Raw genomic sequence first — 23,146 nt, 5'->3', positions numbered from 1 at the left:
TAACATGACGGAATATTATAAACCAAGGACTGTTCGCGTGCATTTTAATTTCGCGAATTTCGCGAATTTCGCGAGAGCCGAGATTCACGAAATTAAAATGCACATGAAAGTTCTGGTCTACAATACATGCATTGAATGTTGGAGGCAACTGGCAAAAAATTTCATGCTGCAAAATATGCCGTTGGCTCCAATCCGTAAAAATTTCATGCCGCAAAAATATTGTGTTTCACAGTATAACATGAACCCAAAAAGAGACTAATCATGAAAACTAAATCAGGTGGACAGGTTACTGACGTATTAGTTTCTGGTAAACTAAGAAAAATTGACAAACATTTCATACATTCATGTCAAAGACGACTATTAGTGTTTCTTTTTGAATATTCATAATCCTCTGTTACAAGCCCTCATCGTCAAAGGGCTTTTTGGCGATGATACGAGTTCGAAAATCTTTGTCATAAACAGAGGAGTGTCATTGAGATAACTTTCAAATCTAGGCCTGTGCTCTACGGGTCTCACTGGTAATGATGTACTGGCATACCGGATGTTGGGTTTCTTTTGCACCATCTTTATTTTTTCCACGTTGACAGATATTCAAGAAAATAACTTGTGAAAATATAACTTTCCATACAACAAATGCACAGTAGATCCTACATCGAAATAATCAACCTTTTGGCTGAAGAGGGAAGAAATTATCGCTCATTCCATCACTGAGGTTAAAATATTAGGCTATGACTGCATTCAAGAATGTCTAGATAGAACCTTCCAAAGTGTTGGCCATAGAGAAACCATGGACAGCCATGAGGGACTTTGCACCGACGATGTGCAGATAGCTCATATACATTCATGCACTGTATCTTTTTGGTTTCTTTTAATGCAGCATGCTAAAATTTTAAGTGTGGATACCTGTGGTTACCCTTGTGTTTCCCCAGCCCCCCCCCCCAAGAGTTTTGCATTTATCTCTTTACCTGACAACATTCATGTCGGGTTTATACTGGCTCTCATTGACGCCCATGACAAACATGGGGGCGTCCGCCGAGGGGGCGGAGATGATGACCTTCTTGGCCCCGCCATCAAAGTGAGCCTTGGCCTTGTCAATGGTGGTGAAGACTCCTGTGGACTCGACCACATAGTCTGCCCCGCTTTCTCCCCAGGGAATGGCAGAGGGCTTCATCCTTTAGGAGAGAGACAGAACTAGATATATCACTACGGCTACTGATATGCCTCCGCCATAATGCATGGTTCTCCTAATAGGTCTATAGTACAATGTCTTGACAATGTGTGATGACAGTTTCACACAATTGGCAAAATATTAAAATGACAGGTTTGCCACAAATGTGCTGAATGTTCACTTTCCTAGAACTAGGTTCAATTGGATGAATGATTAAAATGTCAGAGTGCAGGTATTTGGGGGAACTTATGATTTTTACTTGACTTTTGACCCTTTTATAAGTTTATGTATTGAGTAATTTTCAAGGTATTGAGAAAAAGTATTATTTCAGTATCAAATGGGAAAATAGCATTATCTAAACCTGGCCTTTGACCTTTGACCTCACAGTTCCAAAGAGAATCACTGTTAGGTTGAACATGCATAAATATGTAAGTTTCATGATGATACCTTGAGTTACTTTCGAGATATGGAGGAAAAAGTGCAATTTAGCACTTTCACTTGACCTTTTACCTTTTGACCTTTGACCTTTTGGCAAGAAACTTCCCCCAAAATATATATTGGGTAATACATGCCATACACCAAGTTTAAAAAAAAAACCTTCAGACATATTGCATTTTAAGGAAAGTAGTGATATTTTTAGGAGTTGACCTTGACCTTTGACCCCCCTGACCTTTGACCCATGACCCCCAACTTCCCTAGATAATCACTGCCCATCGGTACAAGCATATATACTAAGTTCAATGAAGATACCTTGAACCATTTGCGAGATATGGAGAAAAACATGAAATTTCACATTTTTTTTTCACAAAATAACCTGTGACCTTTGACCTTTGACCCTGTGACCCTAAAATCCATACAAAGTATTATCCCCCAAGGATATACCCTCATACCAAGTTTGATGTAAAACCACCACACGGTTCTTGAGATATCGACAAAAACAAAACGGGACGGACGGACGGACGGACGGACGGACGGACGGACGGACGGACGGACGACCCGAAAACATAATGCCTCCGGCCACTTCGTTGCGGAGGCATAAAAATATAAAAAATGTTCTGTACAATCAGAAAGGTTCACAGGCATTTTGATTTCACAAATTCAATTCAATTCAATTCAATTTTTATTTCATTTTTAGACATGAACATATAGACACCACTTTTTTTGGAACAGAAAATTTGTGAAAGAGCCAAGCTTCGCGAAGTTAAAATGCACAAGAAAGTCTTGTCTACATTGTATGCGTAGAACAGGAGTTTTTTCCTCTGAATGTCCGTGTCACAAAATCTAAAGCTCCCTCTTTCTACTACTCCACTAAACGTACAACAAAGAGGTGTTCTCATTTAACCATTCAGAGAAATAACTCCATTCCCTTGACAATACATAACAAAACTCTTATTCTCAGCTGCCTAAAAAGGCACAGCATAGTGAGGTTTCTTTTGTGTCAGGTAACTTTACTGTATTCAACATAACTTGGATACTTAAAGGTATTAGCCCACATTTGTAAACCTGCAGCAATTGGTCTCATAGTTAGCATGGAGTTTGGGTATGATTGCAGTAACACCTGTGCAAAATTTCGTTCCAATTAGTCCATTACTTTCATAAAAATAAATGAAAATGCACCGTATGCATGCGTATAAAAACGCTCGCTAGCTCCGGTCCACGCACGTACTACATGCATGCGATACATGTGTAAGTTAATGTGCGTAGCTAGCCCGCGCTCGTAATTCGATTTTCGGTCGGGTTGACCCGGTTTGAAAATTGATTTTAATACGATGATTTTCTCTCTTTTATTGAATGGTATAGACAAAGAGCAACAGGTGAGGTATGTTACTGTTATAACTTGTACTTGAAGTCATATTGGACCTGTTTTATGCAGTTTTGATTTTCGTGGGTTTGCAAATGTGGGCTAGTACCTTTAACCCTAAAAAGACTGGGGGGGGGGGCCTAAAAGGCCCCCCCCCCTCGACATTTCGCGCGATTATTCTGCAACACGCAATGCTCTCGCCGCGATGCTCTATGACTTTTTTCTTTCGAGTTTCCCGCACATTTTGACACCAAATTTGTGACGCCCGGGGGTACGGTTCTGAAGTTACATAACTTTTTGTACATGCACGTGAGGCCGAAAATGGCTAAAAAATGTGATTTTGTGTACAAAGTCAATGCAAATTGTGTTTTTTCACATGGTTCATATAAATATGCTTATTTTTACTCTCAATGGCTAAAATTAATTTGTTTTAGGAGTATTATGCTTCAAAAAGTGTCTGCCACAAATTTTGTAAAAAAAACAACAAAAAACAAAAGGTCGAAAAAACAAAGAAATACATAAGAAATTCATAAAACAATAAAATAGATAAGAAATTAATTTTGATACCGAATTTTTTTCAAGTACATTTGCTAAGAATGCCACAAAGAATAATTAGACCAAAAATGAGCACTTTTGGAGCTTTATTTACTGATTTAGGTCAAAGAGTCTGATTTCTTGCATAAATTAGCATAATTAATCAAAATAAAATAAAAAAAGACTATCTTGGAAAATTTAAATATACGATCTTGTAGATTACATCGCACACTACCATTGTGCAAATTTCCGCGGCGATCCTGCGATCCACGGCCGAGATCTGAAGGGGGGGCCCTTTAGGCCCCCCCCCCCCCCCCCCCCCCCCCCCAGTCTTTCGAACTACCAAAATAGCCCAGTCTATTTAGGGTTAAGGAATTCACAATACTTCGTAAAATGCTGACATTCACTTTGGGATGCTTTCTTCATTTTTAAATTCAATTTATTTAATTTGCTATCAATAAAGTGCAACCCAGTTTTAAATTCATTTGCCTGTATTCAAATACCCTCTGCTTGAGGTAGACCTTTCTTTTTTTTTAATTCTGGACTTGAGATTAGAGAGGATCAGCATGTAACAAAATGTGTGCAAACTATCGGGGATCAGATAAACACAATCCCGACAATCCTCTCCTTGCATTCAGAGGATTTTTTTTTTCTAGCAGTGCTGCAGTATCACATCCTACTAAGCAGCCTGATGGTAGAAGAGGTTCCCAAAGGAGGCTGTGAAGGCCATCACATTCATCACTTACTCAGCGAAGACCTTGATCCGCTTGCCATCGACCACAAGATCCTTGCCTTCGATCGCGATCGTCCCCTTGAACTGACCGTGTGTGGAGTCATACTTGAACATGTACGCCTGACATTCAAGGAGAGGTGAACACGGAAGTAAAAATCAATGTTACAATTAAACATTACTAATGAGGTAAACAAAACAAGAGGAAAGATGAAAAGAATAGGAGGAAAAGACTAAAAACATTTAAGAAAAAAAATACAAGAATAAAAGAAGGACAGGAAAAGAATGTGTATGGGAAAATACTAAAAAGAGAAATTCTCTTAGTGACAAATACGGCAATCACAATAAAACACCATCTCAGCAAAAACACATTTTGCTGATATATATGAAAGGCAAAACAACAGGTCCAAGTCATTTCTGCTTAAAGATACTCTGCAGTTAAATTCACAAGCCATATCAAAGCAAGCATACAATCACATTTGATGGATGGTTGCAGAGTTTTGTGTTTGTCAGTATCAACACCATATAGATTGCACAGCGCAAGATGAAGATAACGTAAAACCAGAAATGTTCATGTGCATGAAACCTATTAGTTAACTTCACAAGGAGCCAAGTTCCTTCTTCTTTGCGTCACGTTGCATACACATATGCTGGTGTGGTCCGCAAAAGAGTTTTCCACCGAGTGCGGTCAGCCGCCATTCTAGTAGTGCCAACGATGTTTGTTCCCGTGCACTTCTTGATGTCGTCTAACCAACTTGCTGCTGGCCTACCCCTTCTTCTCTTCCTTTCGACCATCCCCTGAATGATTCTTTTCTCAAGGCACTCGTGTCTTGTGGTATGGCCAAAATACATTTGTAGGCTAGTTTCCTTGTTATGGTGTCAGAAAACAATGTCTTCTCAGACCCAATCAGTTCCAGGACCTATGTGTTGGTTTCACACGCCGTCCATGAAACTCTCCAGCACTCTCCGGTAACACCAAAGCTCCAAGCGACCAATGTTCTTTTTATCGCTTTTCTTCAGAGTCCATGACTCGCAGATATATGTTGCAACAGCAGAAGCTGTTGACTTATTTCACGAAAGTAAAATGCACGCGAATGTGCTTGTCTAGGACCGCTGACTCCAAACCATGAAAAGTTTCTTGCCACAAATGTTTCTGGTCTTACAGTAGTCAAGAAAAGTCTGGTGCTCACCTCAACAGGGTCATACGAAAGAGAGAGACCTCCTGGGTTTGTTAAATCTTTACTAAAAAAAAAAAGATGCACAAGAACTGACACTTTATAGTCCTTTCATTTTTTTTTTCCCCGCATCATGTGAGTAAGGGGACGTGGAAATATCATGTGAAAAATCAAAGTGGTAGTATATTGGCAATGGCTTGTGTGTATCCCCAGCACAACTTGCTCAAAAAGTGTCATGCTTTTAATAGCATGTATCTCGCATACAATATTCAGATGGCCACCAATCCCTTCATGGCCGGATATTAAGTTAAGATTGAACAGAGCCATCTAAGGACACAGTGCCCTTACCATGTAGTCCAGGTCAATGAACGGATCGTTGATTGCCACAACTTCGACGGCTGCGTTGTCGAGCGCTGCCCTCAGCGTCAAGCGACCGATGCGGCCAAATCTTTAAAAAAGGAGACAAAAGAGAACGGGTGTTTCAACGATTTATGAACACTGGTGACTTCCACAAATTTAAAGTTCACGGAGCAACATTCATTTAGTTCATCAATACTCATATCCACAGAGCTCGCAATCTTGCATTTAATGGTTCATGCAAACAATATCCATATTCCGAATATAGGATAAACACCTGAGAGCATTTTGCATGCACATTGATATAAACGCATGTGACTTTTTGAAGGAACATCTTTAGCAATGCAGGATACACCTTATCTCTACTGAAGGAAAAATGTTACCTCACGATATGACAGTACAGGTAACGTCCAAATCATCATCAGAATATAACTCAATATGTGAACTGAATTATGAACTACTGTATAATAAGTCTGGATGTAAGTGCGACCATCAATAACGGGAACATAGTATGGAAATACTGCATGAGACACACATACATGTTTAACACTGTTGCATGATTGACTATTAATTCTCCCCTACTAGACTGTACATTTTCCCTCATTCAAACTGTAGCTGAGGAGCAGCAAACCAGAGTCCACAATGCCTAGCAAACTTTGAACTGCATTAGATTTCATAGCTACATTACCAGTTTTACTATACACCAATGGTGAGCACAACTACATGTATGACTACTGGTAAGTCCTCTTATTTTCCACTGGAAGTAATGCAGATAAGGCAAGTACTTACAGACTATGCTTCATTTATTCTTCTAGAACCAGGAATACTTGAGGATTTCACAACACCTATCATGACTTACAACTGCACTTACCCATTGATTCCAACCTTCACAACCATGGTGATGCTTTGGTGAGTCTTTGGGTCTGATGGAGACGAAAAGGAAGAAGTGGTGGATCTGCAAAAAACACAGAATACAAGGGAAAATTCCATGTCAAAACAAAAGCAGGGCAGCTTCTCTGAAGAGCCTGAACATCCATTAAAGTGAATGGAAGAGATATATTCTTTGTCATGTCCTTAAAGGGACTGTATAGTTTCGGTTGAGATGGAGCCTCAGGTTTCCGATGTTTTTTGACAATGATATGAAATATGAAACAGCATACAATATTAAGAGGAATTCAAAGTTTATTTGATGAAAATTGGGTTTCAAATGGCTGAGATATCAAAAACAAGGCAATCTTAATAAAAGTTGGAACCCATCTTTTATTAGGGTCGCTTTGTTTTACTTTGATTTTAGATACAGTGTATCTCAGCCATTTCAAAACCGATTATTGTATTTGTATGCTCTTTAACATTTCATAAAGTGGTTTCTAAGTATCTTGCAAGAAGATAAAAGCTAAATTCAAATCTCAACCAGTACTTTACCATCTCTTTAAAGATCATTAACCCACTAAAACTACTGTAAAAGTGGAAATTTTCATGGTGTTGAAATTATCGCACATTTCGCGCAAACCAGAAACTAGCGCAAAAATAAAGGCACACACATTTTGCTTGCCACATGTTCCAGTAGTTGGTGTCTTTGAGCGTGTTTCTACTGAGAGCACCTCACATCCCTGGCGTCGCCACGAATTTTGTCCAACGCAGCACCTCGTATTTTACGACCACTCGAGCTGTTTCTACTGAGTGATAAATACGAGGTGATGCAAAGGTGACGTGCAAATGCGGTGATTCCGGAAGTCAGGTACAGTGGAAACTCGATATAACGAGATGGTCGGGACCGAGTCATTTTCCTCGTTATAGCCGATATCTCGTTATATCAGTAGGCATAAAAGAAGGCATAACATAAAGACATTAATTTGCACATGTGGGACTACCCATCATATTTCAATCACTACTGATAACTTGATATTGTGTGTGAGGGAATTACCCACCTTTATGGGTAAGAAGATGTTTTTCGCCAAGGAAATCCAATATCAAGAATGTGTTTCTTATTGATTGTAGATGTTTGAATTTATAAATTTATATTTGCGATTGTATCAAGATCGTCTGTGGATTGCCAGTATGTGGTTATCGTATGGGTGTGTGTTGTGTGGAAAGCTTGAATATGGTCTGTACAATGCTGTGTGTGTATGTGACACATTCTGTATGTACATTATGACTGCGTGTGTGTGAAGATGGGGAATTCCCTACGTAGAAGGCCAATCACAGCATCAGATTGCCTCACACCTGCTAAACGTCATGATGTCATGTATACATAGGGCCCCCACCACATTTTCTGCATGTATCAGTGTGCGCGCACACACACTTACACGTAAAACATGCAGTGCTAGCTGGAGTGCACTGAAGAAAATGATTATGTGTGTACAAGACAGTTTTTGGCGCATCAAGCTTTACAATATCGGAAGATGATAGCACAGGCGAAATAAAGCTTTACCGAAGGCATTTTGCTTTACCTCGCTATAGCAGGTTTGATTGACTACATGTTTTTCTTTGTTTGGAAGTCACAAAATTTATCTCGTTATAGCAGTTATTTCGTTATAGCCGATCTCGCTATAAGAGTAGCATTTTACATAGACTTGTGTGGAAGGAAATTTGGGACCGGGAAAATTTCCTCATTATAACCGATATCTCGTTATAGCAGTGTTTGTTATACCGAGTTTCCCCTGTATTTTTAAGTCACAGATTGGGTCACGCACGCACTGCCTGTTAATACTACTGATCAGTGGTTAATAATACGATCCGAACCCTGCCTGCTTTGCTACTGCCTCGGCTATTTTTTGACAAGCCATTTCTCTTCATCTCCCCATCCATTATGCCCGAACTAACATACTGGTATCCTGCCACTGACTGATGAGAAATCTTTGGAAATCGAGGGTCCAGTTGAGATTTTCTCAAGGCTGCGACAAAGTAATGTGGTACTCTCGCGATTCGAGACAATATAAAATGAAATAACGCGGTGTAAAATCAAAGTAAGTGATGAGGGCTTAGTAATGCAATAAGTTAGGCTGTTAATCACGCGAACAATAGACGATGAATGCCACAATTCACATGTAACGTAACGTATAGGGTAACAAGTACACAAGCGAGTTGGTACTAACAAAGCATGATGCGAACACGGTCGCTGTGTGTACACTTGTATTTTGTACACATGTTTCGAAGGAGTGTGTGCGATGAACCGATTGAAAAGCGCGAGGAGAAACTCTAGACATCCGATACACCACGAATTTCGCTACCCGGTGTGTTTCTACTGAGAATTGTCCTTCGCGTCACCACGCATCGACCACCTCAATAGGTGGACGACGGAGCACCTCGCATCACCCGGCATCGGCCACTACCCGATCTGTTTCTACTGAGGAAAAATTCGAGATGTCACCACGCATCGGCCGGTATCGGCCGGCATCGGCCGGTATCACCACACATCGGCTGGCATCACCTCGAATTTTCCGCGGAATTAAAAACACCTGAAACTCTTCTAACCCCGCCGAGCATGACAAATTAGTAGCGCGAAAATATCTACTTTTACAGTAGTCCCGAGTATACTTGGAATAGGCAGCTGTCAATGGCAAATGGGTTTTACAGCAAAATCAGTTTGTCCTCAATGAGTGAAGTTGTGAGTTGGGACAGTTTGAGCAAAGATGTGTCATACAGTTGTATCTATTAACAAATTTCTGACTTCACACTGGTACATCTGATGACTATCAATGGAAGTCGTGGGAACAAAACTGAATAAACAAGTTTACACAGTGTTCTGTTCTATTTTTTGTTTTTTAAGGTGGGGTATTTTCTCTTTGATCGATAAAAAGGTAGTAGGTACAGACAAAAACCATCCATGTGAATCGCAGCATGAACAGAGGAAAACCCAAATGACAATAAGCATTCCAACACACATTCTGAAGACAACGTCCCACTCAATGCTACTGTATATTGTGGGATTGGTATGGCTTGTACCGTATGTATATTTGTATCATAAAGTATTTACCATAAGCCAGTGGCCATTAACACAATTCTATATGAATAATATCAAATTGAACCTTTTGAGCATTTCTTCTAGTGTTATTGTGTGACCCTCACATCAAGAAATGTTTCACTGATTGTGTTTCCTACAGCAAACTATCCAAATGAAAAACATGAAAATGAAAAATAAATGAATGAATCATCATTGGCCGATGACTGTAATGAAGTGACAAATCCTGATTTAAAGGTGCTGCAACAGATATAAACAGAATGGCAAAAATGCAAGAAAAAATAGCAAAAAGTGAGCATCATTGCAAACTTTGTGTCTGGTCAATACTAAGTAAAATGTATTTTGGACATCTCTCAACAGTCATTGCGATTGTGATACAGTGTATTTACAACATGGCTAATATATTCTTAATTTACAATTTATAAAATATGAATTATATCTTGGTCATGCAGGCCTCAAATTTCATCAAATTTGAGTCAAGGCCACCTTTTTTGAGGGGGCACAAATCCACTCAAAGGGCACAAGTGATTAATAAAATGTTGTGGCTGTGAACGGTTTGACTTTGAAAGGGGCGGCCAGGCTTGAAAATATGATACAAATAACTAATATTTGTTACTTTAATGTAGATCCTATGGAGAAATGAATTTGATAAAACTGGCATTTTCACAAGGGTACAGTGTAGTAACACCATCGGTGAGCAGGATGTGAACTTTGGTATTAAAACCCTTTAACATTTTCTTTATCAAGCCAGCTGAATGGGCGATAGAAATTCATTGAAGGATACAGTGCCAAGGGCTAGTGCCACATCTTATTACACGCACACACACAGTATGATAACACACACAGAGATGCACACTGTAACCACATTTCTTGGTGTACGTGCCAAAATGCAATGCCAGTGACTTGCTAGTCTCATATCCAGACTCGTTCATTGAATTGTTGGGTAGGGGTAGCTGTAGCTGTGAAGGTGCAGTCTCTTAATTAAGAGACCGGCATAGTGATACACCATGCATCATTATGGATGGATGGGTGTTCATGTGTTCCTGCTAGACTCATCATTCATGTTCAGTCCATGACATGGAGATTCATTGGCATTCTTAGGGGGTCAAAAGCCATTTTATCCTGAGCCTCTTACAAGAGGCTTCAACCAGCTCATATATCAGGTGCAGTCCATCAGCTGTAACAATGTCACCCTTTGAATTTCCTTTAATGCATTTCTTTGCACAAAAGCAAAGTGCAATGAATAAGAAACCATGCAAAAGAATGGTTTGCTAAATGTTATCCCTCAGTTTTAACAGACATTCAGTAAGATCAACATTAAATCTTTTCCATAAAAAGATAGCAACTTGACACAAACAGGGACAAAACAGCATTGTGTAGTACTGCTGTACAAATGTATGTACATGCATATGTTTCATTATACTGTATGTATGTAGTCTTTGATCACTGACCAGAGTTGATAATTCCATTGTTCGTCACACCACAACTTTGAGTCTAATTGACTTTTAATATTTCTTTTCTCTTTTATGTTGTTGAAAATGTTCAATATGAATCACAGAAAAAAACATTGTATATTTGGCAAATATAGAGTGGAGCATACTAGCTTTGCACAGAAACATCATCTGCTCTCTTGCATTTCTTGCAGATTTTTTTTTTTTTTTAAAGATGGGGGGGGGGAGAATTTATCCAAAGCATACCTCAGGAGCTTTCCTTAAATTGAATAGATATATTACTGAAATCAGTATTGTCCAAAAAGAATAGTTTTGACGCTAAAATGCAAACTGGACCTTTTTGGGCCTCTACACTAAATACTGCCCACAAACTTCTGTCTCTATTGTGCATATAGTCTTTGTGGAGATCCCATGCTATAGGCATCGCCCTCAAGATGACTGGGGTAGCACACACTCCACCATCATTAGCATTCACACTCACTGGAATATTTGACCTGGCCAGGGTTCTGCGATTACAAGCTAAACAGTGTGCTCGCTAAACCAAGAGACAAAATAGTGCAGTGATGTGGAATATATGTAACAGTGACGAACTAAGTCTTTGCATTGACCCTGTACATACTGTACTACCAAGCCCTTGCATTTCTGGACCCTGAGAAGGGTGATAGAAAGACCCTGAGTATACCTCTCTACAAAAAGGAATGGCTATTATTATGCTATAATGGTTCAGTACTACTGAAAAGAGCAACTTAACTTGTTTAAATCAAGATGGGTCAACATCTGTTGTTGAAGCATCAGTCTGCATGGCATTATTTGTGAATCGATAAAGTGTTTGAGTTACGTGTACTGTATCAAGGTTTATTGAACAAGAACAAAATTGCACCCTTTCAATTTATTTTAAAGAATATTGCTACTGTCTAATTCAGGATTCTGGGAATTTTACTCTGCAAAAACTGTCATTTAAAACCATCCCATTTCCTACACTCAGTCACTAACTCACATACATACACATACAATGTAGGTGTAGGTGTACAACACTGTACATGTACTTCCAGCTTCTCCCCTTCATAAGATAGTAAAATACCCGAAGGTGCACGTGTATGACACTTTACCTCCACTCATATCTCCACATGAATTGTGTGATACACTGTGTATCCTAGGTTACACCAAATGCTGTGTACACTATACAATGTGTACACACACTAAATTGTACTCTATACAGAGATGACTCTGGCACACAACCATGTTTCCAATGGGGCAGGGAAGCAATCTCTTTAGTATCCAAGGTTATATGTACATTGTATGCACAAATCTGGCTCGTTTATGGATTCATGATGTCATAATAGATGTACCAAAATGAAAAGCCAAGGCCTCATATGAAGGCATGTTTCAAGGAGATTCATAAACTGAAGTACGTTGTATTACTGTAAAAGTGGATATTTTCGCGCGACTAATTTTTCGCGCCTGGCTGGATAAGAGTTTCGCGTGTTTTTAATTCCGCGGTATCAAGACATCAACTACAGGAACATATGGCAAGCAGAAATATTCGCGTGCTTTTATTTTCGCGCTAGTTTCTGTTTGCGCGAAATGCGCGAAAATTTCAACACCTCGAAAATTTCCACTTTTACAGTACTCATAAACATGAAAATAAACATGAAAATGAAAGGTAAAAAATAAAAGAATAAAAGCAACACATAAGTACCATGACCACGATGGCTACTTTGAGATTTTGAGGTTCCAATAAGATTAAAATGCCTTCCACGTGTATAAATGTATGACTTTTAAGAAGCTCAGAATCTGTAGTTTACCTTGATTCAAAATGCTCAAAGTTTGAACAAGATGCTGTGAAAAACATTTGGTGATATATCAGTTCTATTCTCTTGAGTCCACTGTATACTTGTATCCACTTTATCAGGGTATATACATGGGTTTGTATGCCTGTACTTCAACCCATAACTCACAGACTTGTAATTGGTTCTACACCTTTGGGTTATCCCTACTCAGAAGGCAGAATCCCCTCTATGTCACCTCACTTGGCTGGGGACGAGTATTGTACTGTTGGATCATGTGTCTAGACGACTATTGGCATTTGGACAGGACTTCCCCCTTCTGGGTCTCCTGTACATTGAGGACTCTATTTGACCTTCATAATGCCATCTAGGCACAGTGCTATAAACCCATGTGCTAGCTTGCCTTCTTCTTTTTTCCTTATTGTGAAGTGCAACAATGTATGTACAGTCCATCTTCTGGTGTATTAATGTGCTGTTTGGCTGATTTTTAAAGTGTAGTGTATATGGTGCATTCAAACACAATAGAAATATTGTCTGAGACAGCTACTGTAAAACCAGAAAGGTTCATGTGCATTTTAATTTTGTGAGCCAAATTTGAGAAATTAAAATGCACATGAAAGTTTTTGTCTGCACTATATGAAGACATTGGATGCCAGGGGCCATTTGTGGAATTTCACACCACGAAAAAGGCCGCCAGCGCTAATTTGTGAAAATTCCATGTCTCGAATACAGCTGTACTTATTGCTTTATAGTCATACCCTGTTTAGAGTCCCCTCAACAATGCCTTCAAGAATATCACAATATGCAATATATATAACACCATCATTTCTCCCAGGTGGACATAAGGTAATCGTTTTTTAAGGCAAACATTTGACACTTGTGACATCATTTTTCATCAAGAGAAGTGAAAATTAGGCAGGGTTGCAGACATGCTTTTGAATAATAATTTTGATACTTTAACTTGGTTGTAGATTAGCATTTTTGCAGATTTCCTATTACAGCACAAACTTCTTGTGACAAGACCTACGTGCCACAAAGCTCCTACCTACATTGTACATGTATGCTAACCACATTATACCTGGACAATAAATAAAATTTAAAGACTTTGTACCCGGTAGGAGGTCAAATTTTTTGTGGTCTTGGTGAGGGAATAGTGGCCAACAACTTTGACACTCGATAGTCTCTGAAATCTGATAACTCATGTCCTGGACAAATGTGAATCATACCTTAAGAATAAACAATAGCAAGACAAGGTAGTGATACTAACTGCTATGTAAATGGAGGAAGCGAATTTTCTGGTATTGGTATGAAACAGAAGTTCTGCAAGTGAAAGTGATAAAATCATACTTCCCTGGATAAATATTCAACATAAAACTTCATAATGCAGCTCTCGATAAGGAAGGGATATAAAATTTACAATGCCTTCACTTTCGTGATATACAAGTCTACATGTACATGTTCTGGGGACTGTACTCTTTTATGTGTCCCATAGATTTGAGCAGAGACATGGGAGCTATTTCCTGGTTCTCACTTTTACCTGGAAAAGCTGCAAACTGAAATACATTTGTTATGTATGCATCGCTAAAAATCCTTCAAGATGACAGGGCAAGAACACTCCCTTTTTTTTTTAAAGCAGAAATAAAACAAACAAACAAACAAGCAAATGTACTAGTGTTGCCTTTGGTGACACTTTAGTCTATGTTCAGAAACAGACTATCGGCATTTACTAATAAATCACAATAGCTGGAATGCATAAAGGCAGTTTAAATCTGGTTGATATAAATCTATTCTGACTACAAGTGGAAAGATACACCTTGCTTTCATCATTGTTTATTTCAGTTGTTGTCTGATTCTGAAAGGTCATTGGGTCACTGTAATTCTGTAGATAATTACCAACATGAAATGGGAAAAAATGACTTTCTGCCATATTAGGTTTCTCCCATTTCTTTTTTCAAACAAACAGAGAAGGAACAAACACTTCTGCGATGGAAACTCACTCACCTTACTAAGTCTTGAGAAATTAAATATGTAGGTACCTTTAAATATGAAATATTTGCCTGATATGTGCAGGTACTACAACAGCACAACACACTACTCAAGTTACCCACTATTTCTCACTTTCTCAAAAAAGGTTGCCTGGATTAGAGATGCTCGTGTCATATCTCACACCATAAAAGATTACATAATAACTAAATGGATGATAACGATGTAACAAATGGACCAGAAAACCCTACTTTCACTTTCAAGCGAGCAAATATACAGTCAACCCTGCAAAGTCGACACTGAATATTTGCCTAAATCAAAGGTCTTTTCAAGTCCTCTTCCCTTTATATTCTATTGATTTTCGTCCCTCATACGCTGAATTTTCGGTAAGTCGAACCTGTATTTCCTCAGTCTCAACAGATTCGACTTAGGCTAGGTCGACTGTATCAACAATAATGTAGTCTCCACAAAAAATATAAATGGACTGCGGTCAACATAGAATTACACTGCACGCCTTTTGAACATTATCTACCATATCATCTCCCTGTAAAAAGGAGTTTTTTACTGCATCTGCAGGTACAGCTGTATGTATATGCCCACATCTCCAGGACAAAAAGCTTCTACTACTTTGCAAGTCTTAATTCAATTCATGCAAGTTTCTGCATGTTGCCTCCTGATTATAACAATGTGCTCCAATAATGTACAAAATTGTATTCAATCAGCTTAGTAGATAAACTTCCATTCACTTTGCTGTGCGGACTGTATGATCTATCTGCGCACATGCAAGTTTGAACTGCAGTGCTGCTGCGTCTTGTACAATGTAGGCGAGCAGAGTTTGAATACTGTTTCCTGATAAAGCATGCAAAATGGTGTTTTTAAAGAGGTATAAACCATGATATTGGTGTGCTTCACTCATTCCTTGAATATAGTGCATGACAAGTTGTGTGAACTCTTATAACAAAAAAAAAGGAGGAATTCTATCCCGTTTCCTACTTGTCGTTATGCCGCAAGTAAGTCCGCACAGCAGCCAGAGGGCAAGATACGTTTGTACATATGCTGTGAGGGGCTGATGGTACTACCAACCGTACAGTTTACAAGAGGCCACTGAACCAAAGCCAATGGCAGGTTTATCGGTCCATGTAACCTTCAGAAATATCTGTGAGCAGTTAAAGGCACACAGACCTGGTGGTTTAGTTGAATGCGTATGCCGGCGCACAGCGCAAGTTTCCTACAGAGACCTATGCTATCGACTCCTCTTTAATAGCACTTATGCTTCAACCCATTTCCATGAGTCCAAAGAAGTCCGATCCGCTGTTTAGTCAGTGGTCCGATCACAGCTCAGCTCACGATTCAGCTGATGATGACAGTTTTAGCAAACTTCTTCTGTGACGTCATTCTAAGAAGCATGCACCCTGGCCCTGGCATCACTACAGACTGCGTGATGTGCAGAGAACACAACAAAGGCAACATTACCTAGCAACATCTACAATTGTACCCGCTTTACTCTTGATGACAGCTCAACTACAGCAATCTTCGTATCATCAATGCTAGCGGTGATCGGCACTATCATCCAACAGTGCCCCCGCAACTACCGGGTCTACCCACCTTTAAGAGGCATAACACACATTGACCCTCCTTCAGTATCTTATCACAGATATGTTTGGTCTGGCCAAGGAGCTTGGTCTGGCCATATTCATGGGATATGTCAGGATCAGGGAGCACCAGGGGGCAGGAGTGAGGTGATGTCAAATGATGTCAGTACAGTATTGTCAGTTTGGCAGTGGCCTGTGGTCTTCTGTGCAGTGAACTACAGACTGGACATTATTTCTAAAGTAAAATACCCTGTTTGCTGGAGGCATTGTAGATGGTAGGGTGCCTATTTGCGGCAGGGGCCGTTTCATTCATTGATGAAAAGGCCTAATCACGTGTCACTTCCCATAACACTTGCGAGTAACTCCTCCTGCTTGTGTTCTAAAGTGGGACTAAGCACACATGATGTTCATTAGCTGTTTTATTCATGAATGAAAGTGCCCCTACCAGAAATAGGCACCCTAGGCCTGCCGCAAACATGGTTGAAAAATGCCTGACAAATTTTGAAAAATCAAAGCAAGCTGCCCACAGTATTAGATTTATGCACTTGTCAATGTAATGACTCACCCCACTACCCCCGGACATGGGTGCGTCATTTCCTCGTTTGGTCCGTCAAATTTGTGACCCAGGTGTTCGTCATTTTACCAGCTTTGTCCGTCAAATTTTTGACCGAGGGGTGCGTCAAAATCCCATCATTGTCGGTCAAAATTTTGACCGAGGGGTGCGTCATGGTACGTCACTTGGCTATGGAAAATAACACGCATTATTTTGAACCAAGGGGTGCGTCATGGTACGTTACTTGGCTATGGAAAACTGCACGCATTTTTGCACGCTACCGGTCTACATGTACTGCGAGTGAAATTACAGTGAGTGCTTTCCCGCGGCTAGTGAAAATCAAAGTCGGGAAGCGTTTTGGAATAAGAGGAAAAAATGCTTGCCAGAATCTGGCAAGCAAAGAATTTAAAAGCCACCCTTTCTCCTTACATTTTCCCTCCAACAAACCCATGAAATCATGCATACTCAATCTCAAACCAGGGACTGTTCAGCGATGTAACAACTTAGTTCAATCTTTCCTGTCGAAACGGCAGCAGAAGACCTGCCTGCCGCATGCCATTTTCTGCTCGCGGGATAGCCCGACCAGACGCGCGACGCGCGCTGTTAGCTGTGTGAATCTCTACGTACAGCGACTAGGCTGTATGTAGTTTACGCAGTACTCGAGCGGGAATGCCGTGGCGTGGTGTGTACCTACCTGTGCTGCAGCAGTATGCATCCACCGCACTAGCGATGGCCGCGCACATACAGCGCATTCTGCACACATGTGATTGTCATGTATGGATTGCATGCACAGAATACATACGGAATATCGTAGCAGCAGCGTGATGTACGGTGAATGACGGTACGGTGCTTACATGGTAGGGAAACTTGCTGAAACTTTTACAAATTATGTGTACGAACCAAAAGAAAATGAAATTGTTTGAATAAAACGTATGCAAAAATCGTTTCAGTATTTACGAGGGTGCGTCAAATGTACCGAGGATGTCCGTCAAAAAAGTGACCGAGGTGTGCGACACTTTCAACGTGTTGTCCGTCAAAAAAGTGACTGTGGTGTTCGTCACTTGCAGCGTTATGTCTGTCAAAAAAGTGACTGTGGTGTCCGTCAAAAACCCCGTGTGGTCAGTCAAAAAATGACCATGACGCACCCATGTCCGGGGGTAGTGGGGTGCGTCATTACATTGACAAGTGCATTATAGATCTATGATTCAACCATAATGGCATCCAACATTTGTCTGCTTTCTGCATGGTAGCTAGAAATCGAACTTAGAATCTATGATTTTGCGCGCAGTTGAATTTTGGCACTGGAGGTCGAACCTTGGTGCAATTTTTAGAATCTTCTCAGTGACAGTGACAGTGCCATTGCCGTGGCCATCACTGCCAGTGGCATCACCTCCCAAAACGCCCATGGTCACAAGCAAGCATTGGTCAGTATTGACCGAAAGATCGGTCTGTATCTGGTCATCGCAGATATGTTCCGCGGAGACTAGATAGATGTCTAGTAGAATCTACGTCTGGCTTCTTGGAATCCCCTGTGGGCTGTTCACACAGAACTATCAGTTAAATAGGTAGTATGATCAAGTGGGGTCTGAAAGCATAGCCAGCGCACGCGATCTCTGCCATTTTGGTAAGTCTTTTGTTACATCACGGCTTGCGTGCGCAGAACAGGGTTTGCAGCATAGCGCAGGCTAACTGCGACAGCCGCCACACGCAGTGTGGCGGCTGCGCCGTGCTCCCATTCAAGATCTTCATGTTGAACAAACGGGTGCCTTTGCGGCGCTATATTTCCTTAATTTTTCAACAGAAACTACTAGGAATACTTACATGGGTCGATGAAACCTAAATGACTATCATCGGCGACTGTTTGATGCATTTCATTGCTTGTGATGCACAAAATGATGTCTTATAAGCAGCTCACCGATGTTCACAGAATTCACAATCACTTGCACAAGCGCACAGAATACTTGAACTGTATTGCTAGCCTTTTGTCAAGGCCCTCTCGCTGTAACGGAAGAGCGAACGGACGAGCGAAGCTAGTCCATCCGAGCGCACAGCGCTACCCCACTCGGCTGGCTCTCCACACCATACAGCGAGAGGGCCTTGACAAAAGGCTACGTATCACTTTCTACAGACGTAAATATTCATAAATGAATGATACACGCCAAAAAAAAAAAATAATAATAATAACAACAACAACATGCTGCTGGCATTTTTTTTTCCGTACCCTTAGTACGCCGAAGAAATGTGTTCCAGTAATGCTGCTTGAATCGCTTACAAAATAATAATAATAATGATAATAATGTCTTGATCATGCACACTGAGTTCATGAATATTCATTTACAATGTTACTAGTATTATGTACATCGACGATGCAGCCGATGGGGGAAAAAAAAAACAAGGAAAAACTGAAACCCCACCTCTTCCTCTATCTCACTGAATATGGCATCCATGATGCTGTGATTCAAATCACAATTCTATATAAACTAGACTGTTAGTAGTTGTAACTAAGCCAGCCGTGTAATTGTATACAAAATGATACAGTACTGTACCTGGTACTACAGTATTGCAAACATTGAAAATGAACTGTTTGATGCATATTCATTTCACCTTGTAATTATGCATTATTCATATCCTTGAGCTTCCCTACCGATGACGTCATTATTTACGCATGCGTAGATGCGTGCAAATGGATACACGTTCAAAATGGCAGCAAGGGGCAGGTCGCTTACTCCTAAAAAATGTGGAAAATTTTGCAGTTTCCAGATGAATTGGTGAGAAGAACCAAGCCAATGAAGTAATCTATACTTCAATTTTGATCGTTACTGTGTTCATTATCGAAATTTAGTTATTGTTTATTTGTGAAGTCGCCGCATGTGGCAATAGGGGAGCTCACATAAGCGAAACTGCGGGGAAGCCGCCAGGACCGCGCCTGGCGGCGCGGTCTCCGGGGCTAAGCGCAGGCCTACGCTGACTTTTTTTTCTTCTTTTTTACCTCCCCCTGTTCATCGCAAGCCGTGACGTAACAGAAGACTGATCAAAATGGCGGCATGTAAAGTGCTAGAAAGGAAGATCCGTCTGTCCGGAGGACTCTTTTATATTTTGCCATTAACGCTGTCTTCCGAGGGGATCCGTGAAGCCAGACGCAGTCTCTGCGAAACATTCTTCGACTGACAGATACAGACCGATCTTTCGGTCAAGTAAAGTGCGTGCAACTGGAAAGCTACGCGTGGGTTGTGAATGGGCTTGATCATTCTACCTACTAACAACGTTAGTATTTATTTCTGTGGCTGTTCATGGGCCTGATGAGTAAAAAAAAAACCTTAAGTAGGTCCTAAAAGTTTTTTAAAAAAATGATTTTTAAAAATGATTAAAAAACTCCTCCAGACAGACAGATTTTTCTATCTAACATATGTACAACTGTAAGTCTTAATGAGCTTCATCAAGCAATAGGCACGGATTTTCTCAAGTCTAAATAAACTCACAAGTCACAGAAACAAATTTATTACACTCAATCATAAGTCTCTACATTACACAGTGCAGTACAAAATGCACTGCAACTGCGGAGAACGCCATTTACATGTACAGTACAGTGTACGCGTACAGGCGCAGGCCTTCCAGGTTCCACGTACACGTGTAGCGTGCATGCATGATTCGGTGTGTATTAAAGGAGTCCGAGGTACGTGCATCGCGCCGGGGCCGCCGATCAAAAGTATACCAACACATGACATAACATACAATATATTATCTGAACTGAACAACATCTTTCTCCTTTATACACTACAAAGTGTTCATATTCTAAAATTGTTCACGCACACTCTTATTAGACCAAAATAGTCAATAACGATACATTATTTGAAGATAAAATTTACCTGCTTTGCTGCCCTGCGCTGCTACCCCGGTGTTATCACGCGTTGCTCGGCTGATGTGCCCGAAGAATTGCCCCGGAAGTGTTCAGGGTTACTTCTCTTGCGGAATTTCCAGACATGCATGCATGCAGCGGTTGAATGTCCGTATGTGTGTACGTGTGTGCGTGTGTGTGTGGCGGCGGGGGCCCACTTACAGATTCCGTGCATTTTTACAAAAGAATATAGAAGCTATAGCTTCTATACTCTTTGATTTTTACTGTATCGGAGCTCTCACCTCCCTGCCATCGAATCAACTTTTTACGAAATGGGGCCCAGCTTTAACACTGAATATCTTGAGTACGAGTACAATCCACTAGCATTTGAGTATTTTAAAAGAGTTCCATCGATCTTCTTGATTTATGAGTTTTTGTTTGAGTGTTCTGTTTTTGTTTTTGTTTGTTTTTGTTATGTTTTGTATGTTTTTTGTGTGTTGGGGGGGGGGGTATAAGGTGGGAAGGAAGAACTGACTGGGGTACTCCATTAGTAGGGTGGTTTGGGTGTTTGTTTGTTTTTTATAGGAATAGGGGGCTAAACTTCAGATGGACCAGAATGAGTGTGAGAATATAAAGGTTCCATTGATTTATAGATAATATGATTTGTGCAGTGATGAATGAATATATCAAAAAGGGATTATGTGTCAGAAAAAAAGTAGTAAAAAAGATAAAACGGTATAATTTCCATCATGGGCCTATATATGGATTGTGATTTATGTTTGGTGAAAAGAAAATGCATCAGCGGAGTTAAAGGATCTTACGAAAATTGGTGCAAAGATATAATAGGGGCGCTATTGTAGGCCCTGTATTTGTTTGGCACAATATGTGTTTCCATCGATGAAGAATAAAATATTCATTAAAACAAACCAATATGATGAGTTGAGGAAGAACGTAACTTCATTAGCATAGATTTATAATGATTGCGCAAGGCCAGGGTTGACAAAACAACAAAATCAGAATTACTAGTAAACTTGATAGGCCGATTTTAAACTATATATATCTCTTCAAGTTTATATATATATATATATATATATATATATATATATATATATAAGGCTCCTTAAAAAAACAAAGAGGAAAGTGTAAGAATTCTTTCACTCAGATTCCATTTTCTGTCCGATCACATCAATGACTGCCTTGCTTGTTTGATTTTCTCCTTCTCCTTGTAAAAAGTTATAAATGCTTGCAGGTTGAAAACATTTTGCATTAATTCATGATATTCATGGTCACAGACTCTACTCCTGGCTCTCTCCTATGTACTTTTAGGTTATGACATATTGACACAATGAACAACAGACCCTATAATGGAACAGGACCCTAATGGAATCAGATGCTATACTACTGAAAATTAAGTTTCATAAGAATAAAAGTGACTGTAGACTTTAAACTTCTTTCATTTTTTTCCAATATGCTGTTTGGTAATGATAATAATAATAATGATAATAATCATAATGATATTATTATTATTATTATTATTATTGAAAATGATAATGATAATAGGTCTAAACAAAGAACGATAACTATTATCGACGATAAATAAACAATTGTTGATACTTTTCAGAGGAGTACACCTGACAGATTTTCAATACTTTTGTAGCTCTAATTTTACTGTTTTGATAAAGCTAGACAAGAGAAAAATAAATCAAATAAACAAAAAAAAGAAGTTGCATTGGCCGGGAATCGAACCCGGGCCTCCCGCGTGGCAGGCGAGAATTCTACCACTGAACCACCAATGCTTTCAAATTTGTGTCGGTGTACATTGCCAATGAATCATCTAGAACCGTTCACTAGAGGTCGCTCTTCAGAGCCATCTTTAGATGGCGCACTCAGAGCTCTGTCACTGATGCATGAATGAGGATGCAAACTTCCGACACAAGATTCTCACTCATTGTTCAGACTCTCAAAATATTCAATCATGATTGGTTGAGAAGGTACGCGCTACCATATATTTATTTTGCCTATACAGCTGTAAAACGGACGAGACCTCCCTGGTCAAAAAGTATAATGACCGGTAATTAGGCCCTATATTTCATTTCATTTCATTTTATTTCATGTCCAACAATGCAAAACATTTACATACACAAAATAGTACAATATCAATACAATGTAGTAAAGAAAAATACATGAAATTAACAATAATACGCATATTATATGAGCAG

General features: G+C 39.8%; 1 protein-coding gene and 1 non-coding gene across 2 annotated transcripts in view; both read right to left on the bottom strand.

Annotated features, from left to right (window-relative positions):
* The window catches only part of LOC139744012 (glyceraldehyde-3-phosphate dehydrogenase-like), a 30,507-nt gene extending 9,493 nt beyond the window's left edge, over nt 1–21,014 (bottom strand). Inside the window, exons 1-5 of the mRNA XM_071654478.1 lie at nt 20,959–21,014; nt 6,637–6,720; nt 5,757–5,856; nt 4,250–4,356; nt 966–1,172 (exon numbers count right to left, since the gene is read on the bottom strand). Of these exons, the coding sequence (XP_071510579.1) occupies nt 966–1,172; nt 4,250–4,356; nt 5,757–5,856; nt 6,637–6,662 (440 nt within the window). The 5' untranslated portion in view covers nt 6,663–6,720; nt 20,959–21,014. The remainder of the gene's footprint in view (nt 1–965; nt 1,173–4,249; nt 4,357–5,756; nt 5,857–6,636; nt 6,721–20,958) is intronic.
* A 1,638-nt stretch (nt 21,015–22,652) lies between these two features.
* Nucleotides 22,653–22,723, bottom strand: Trnag-gcc (transfer RNA glycine (anticodon GCC)). Its single transcript has one exon. It is a non-coding gene; the product is annotated as a tRNA-Gly (tRNA).
* Nucleotides 22,724–23,146: the final 423 nt, after the last annotated feature.

The sequence above is a fragment of the Diadema antillarum genome, unplaced genomic scaffold (genome assembly GCF_040938485.1).
Source record: "Diadema antillarum isolate AM-2024a unplaced genomic scaffold, OU_Dant_1.0 seq00001128_RagTag, whole genome shotgun sequence".
Lineage (NCBI taxonomy): Eukaryota > Metazoa > Echinodermata > Echinoidea > Diadematoida > Diadematidae > Diadema > Diadema antillarum.
The sequence above is the reverse complement of the archived record's forward strand: the minus strand, read 5'-3'. Positions and strand labels throughout refer to the sequence as shown.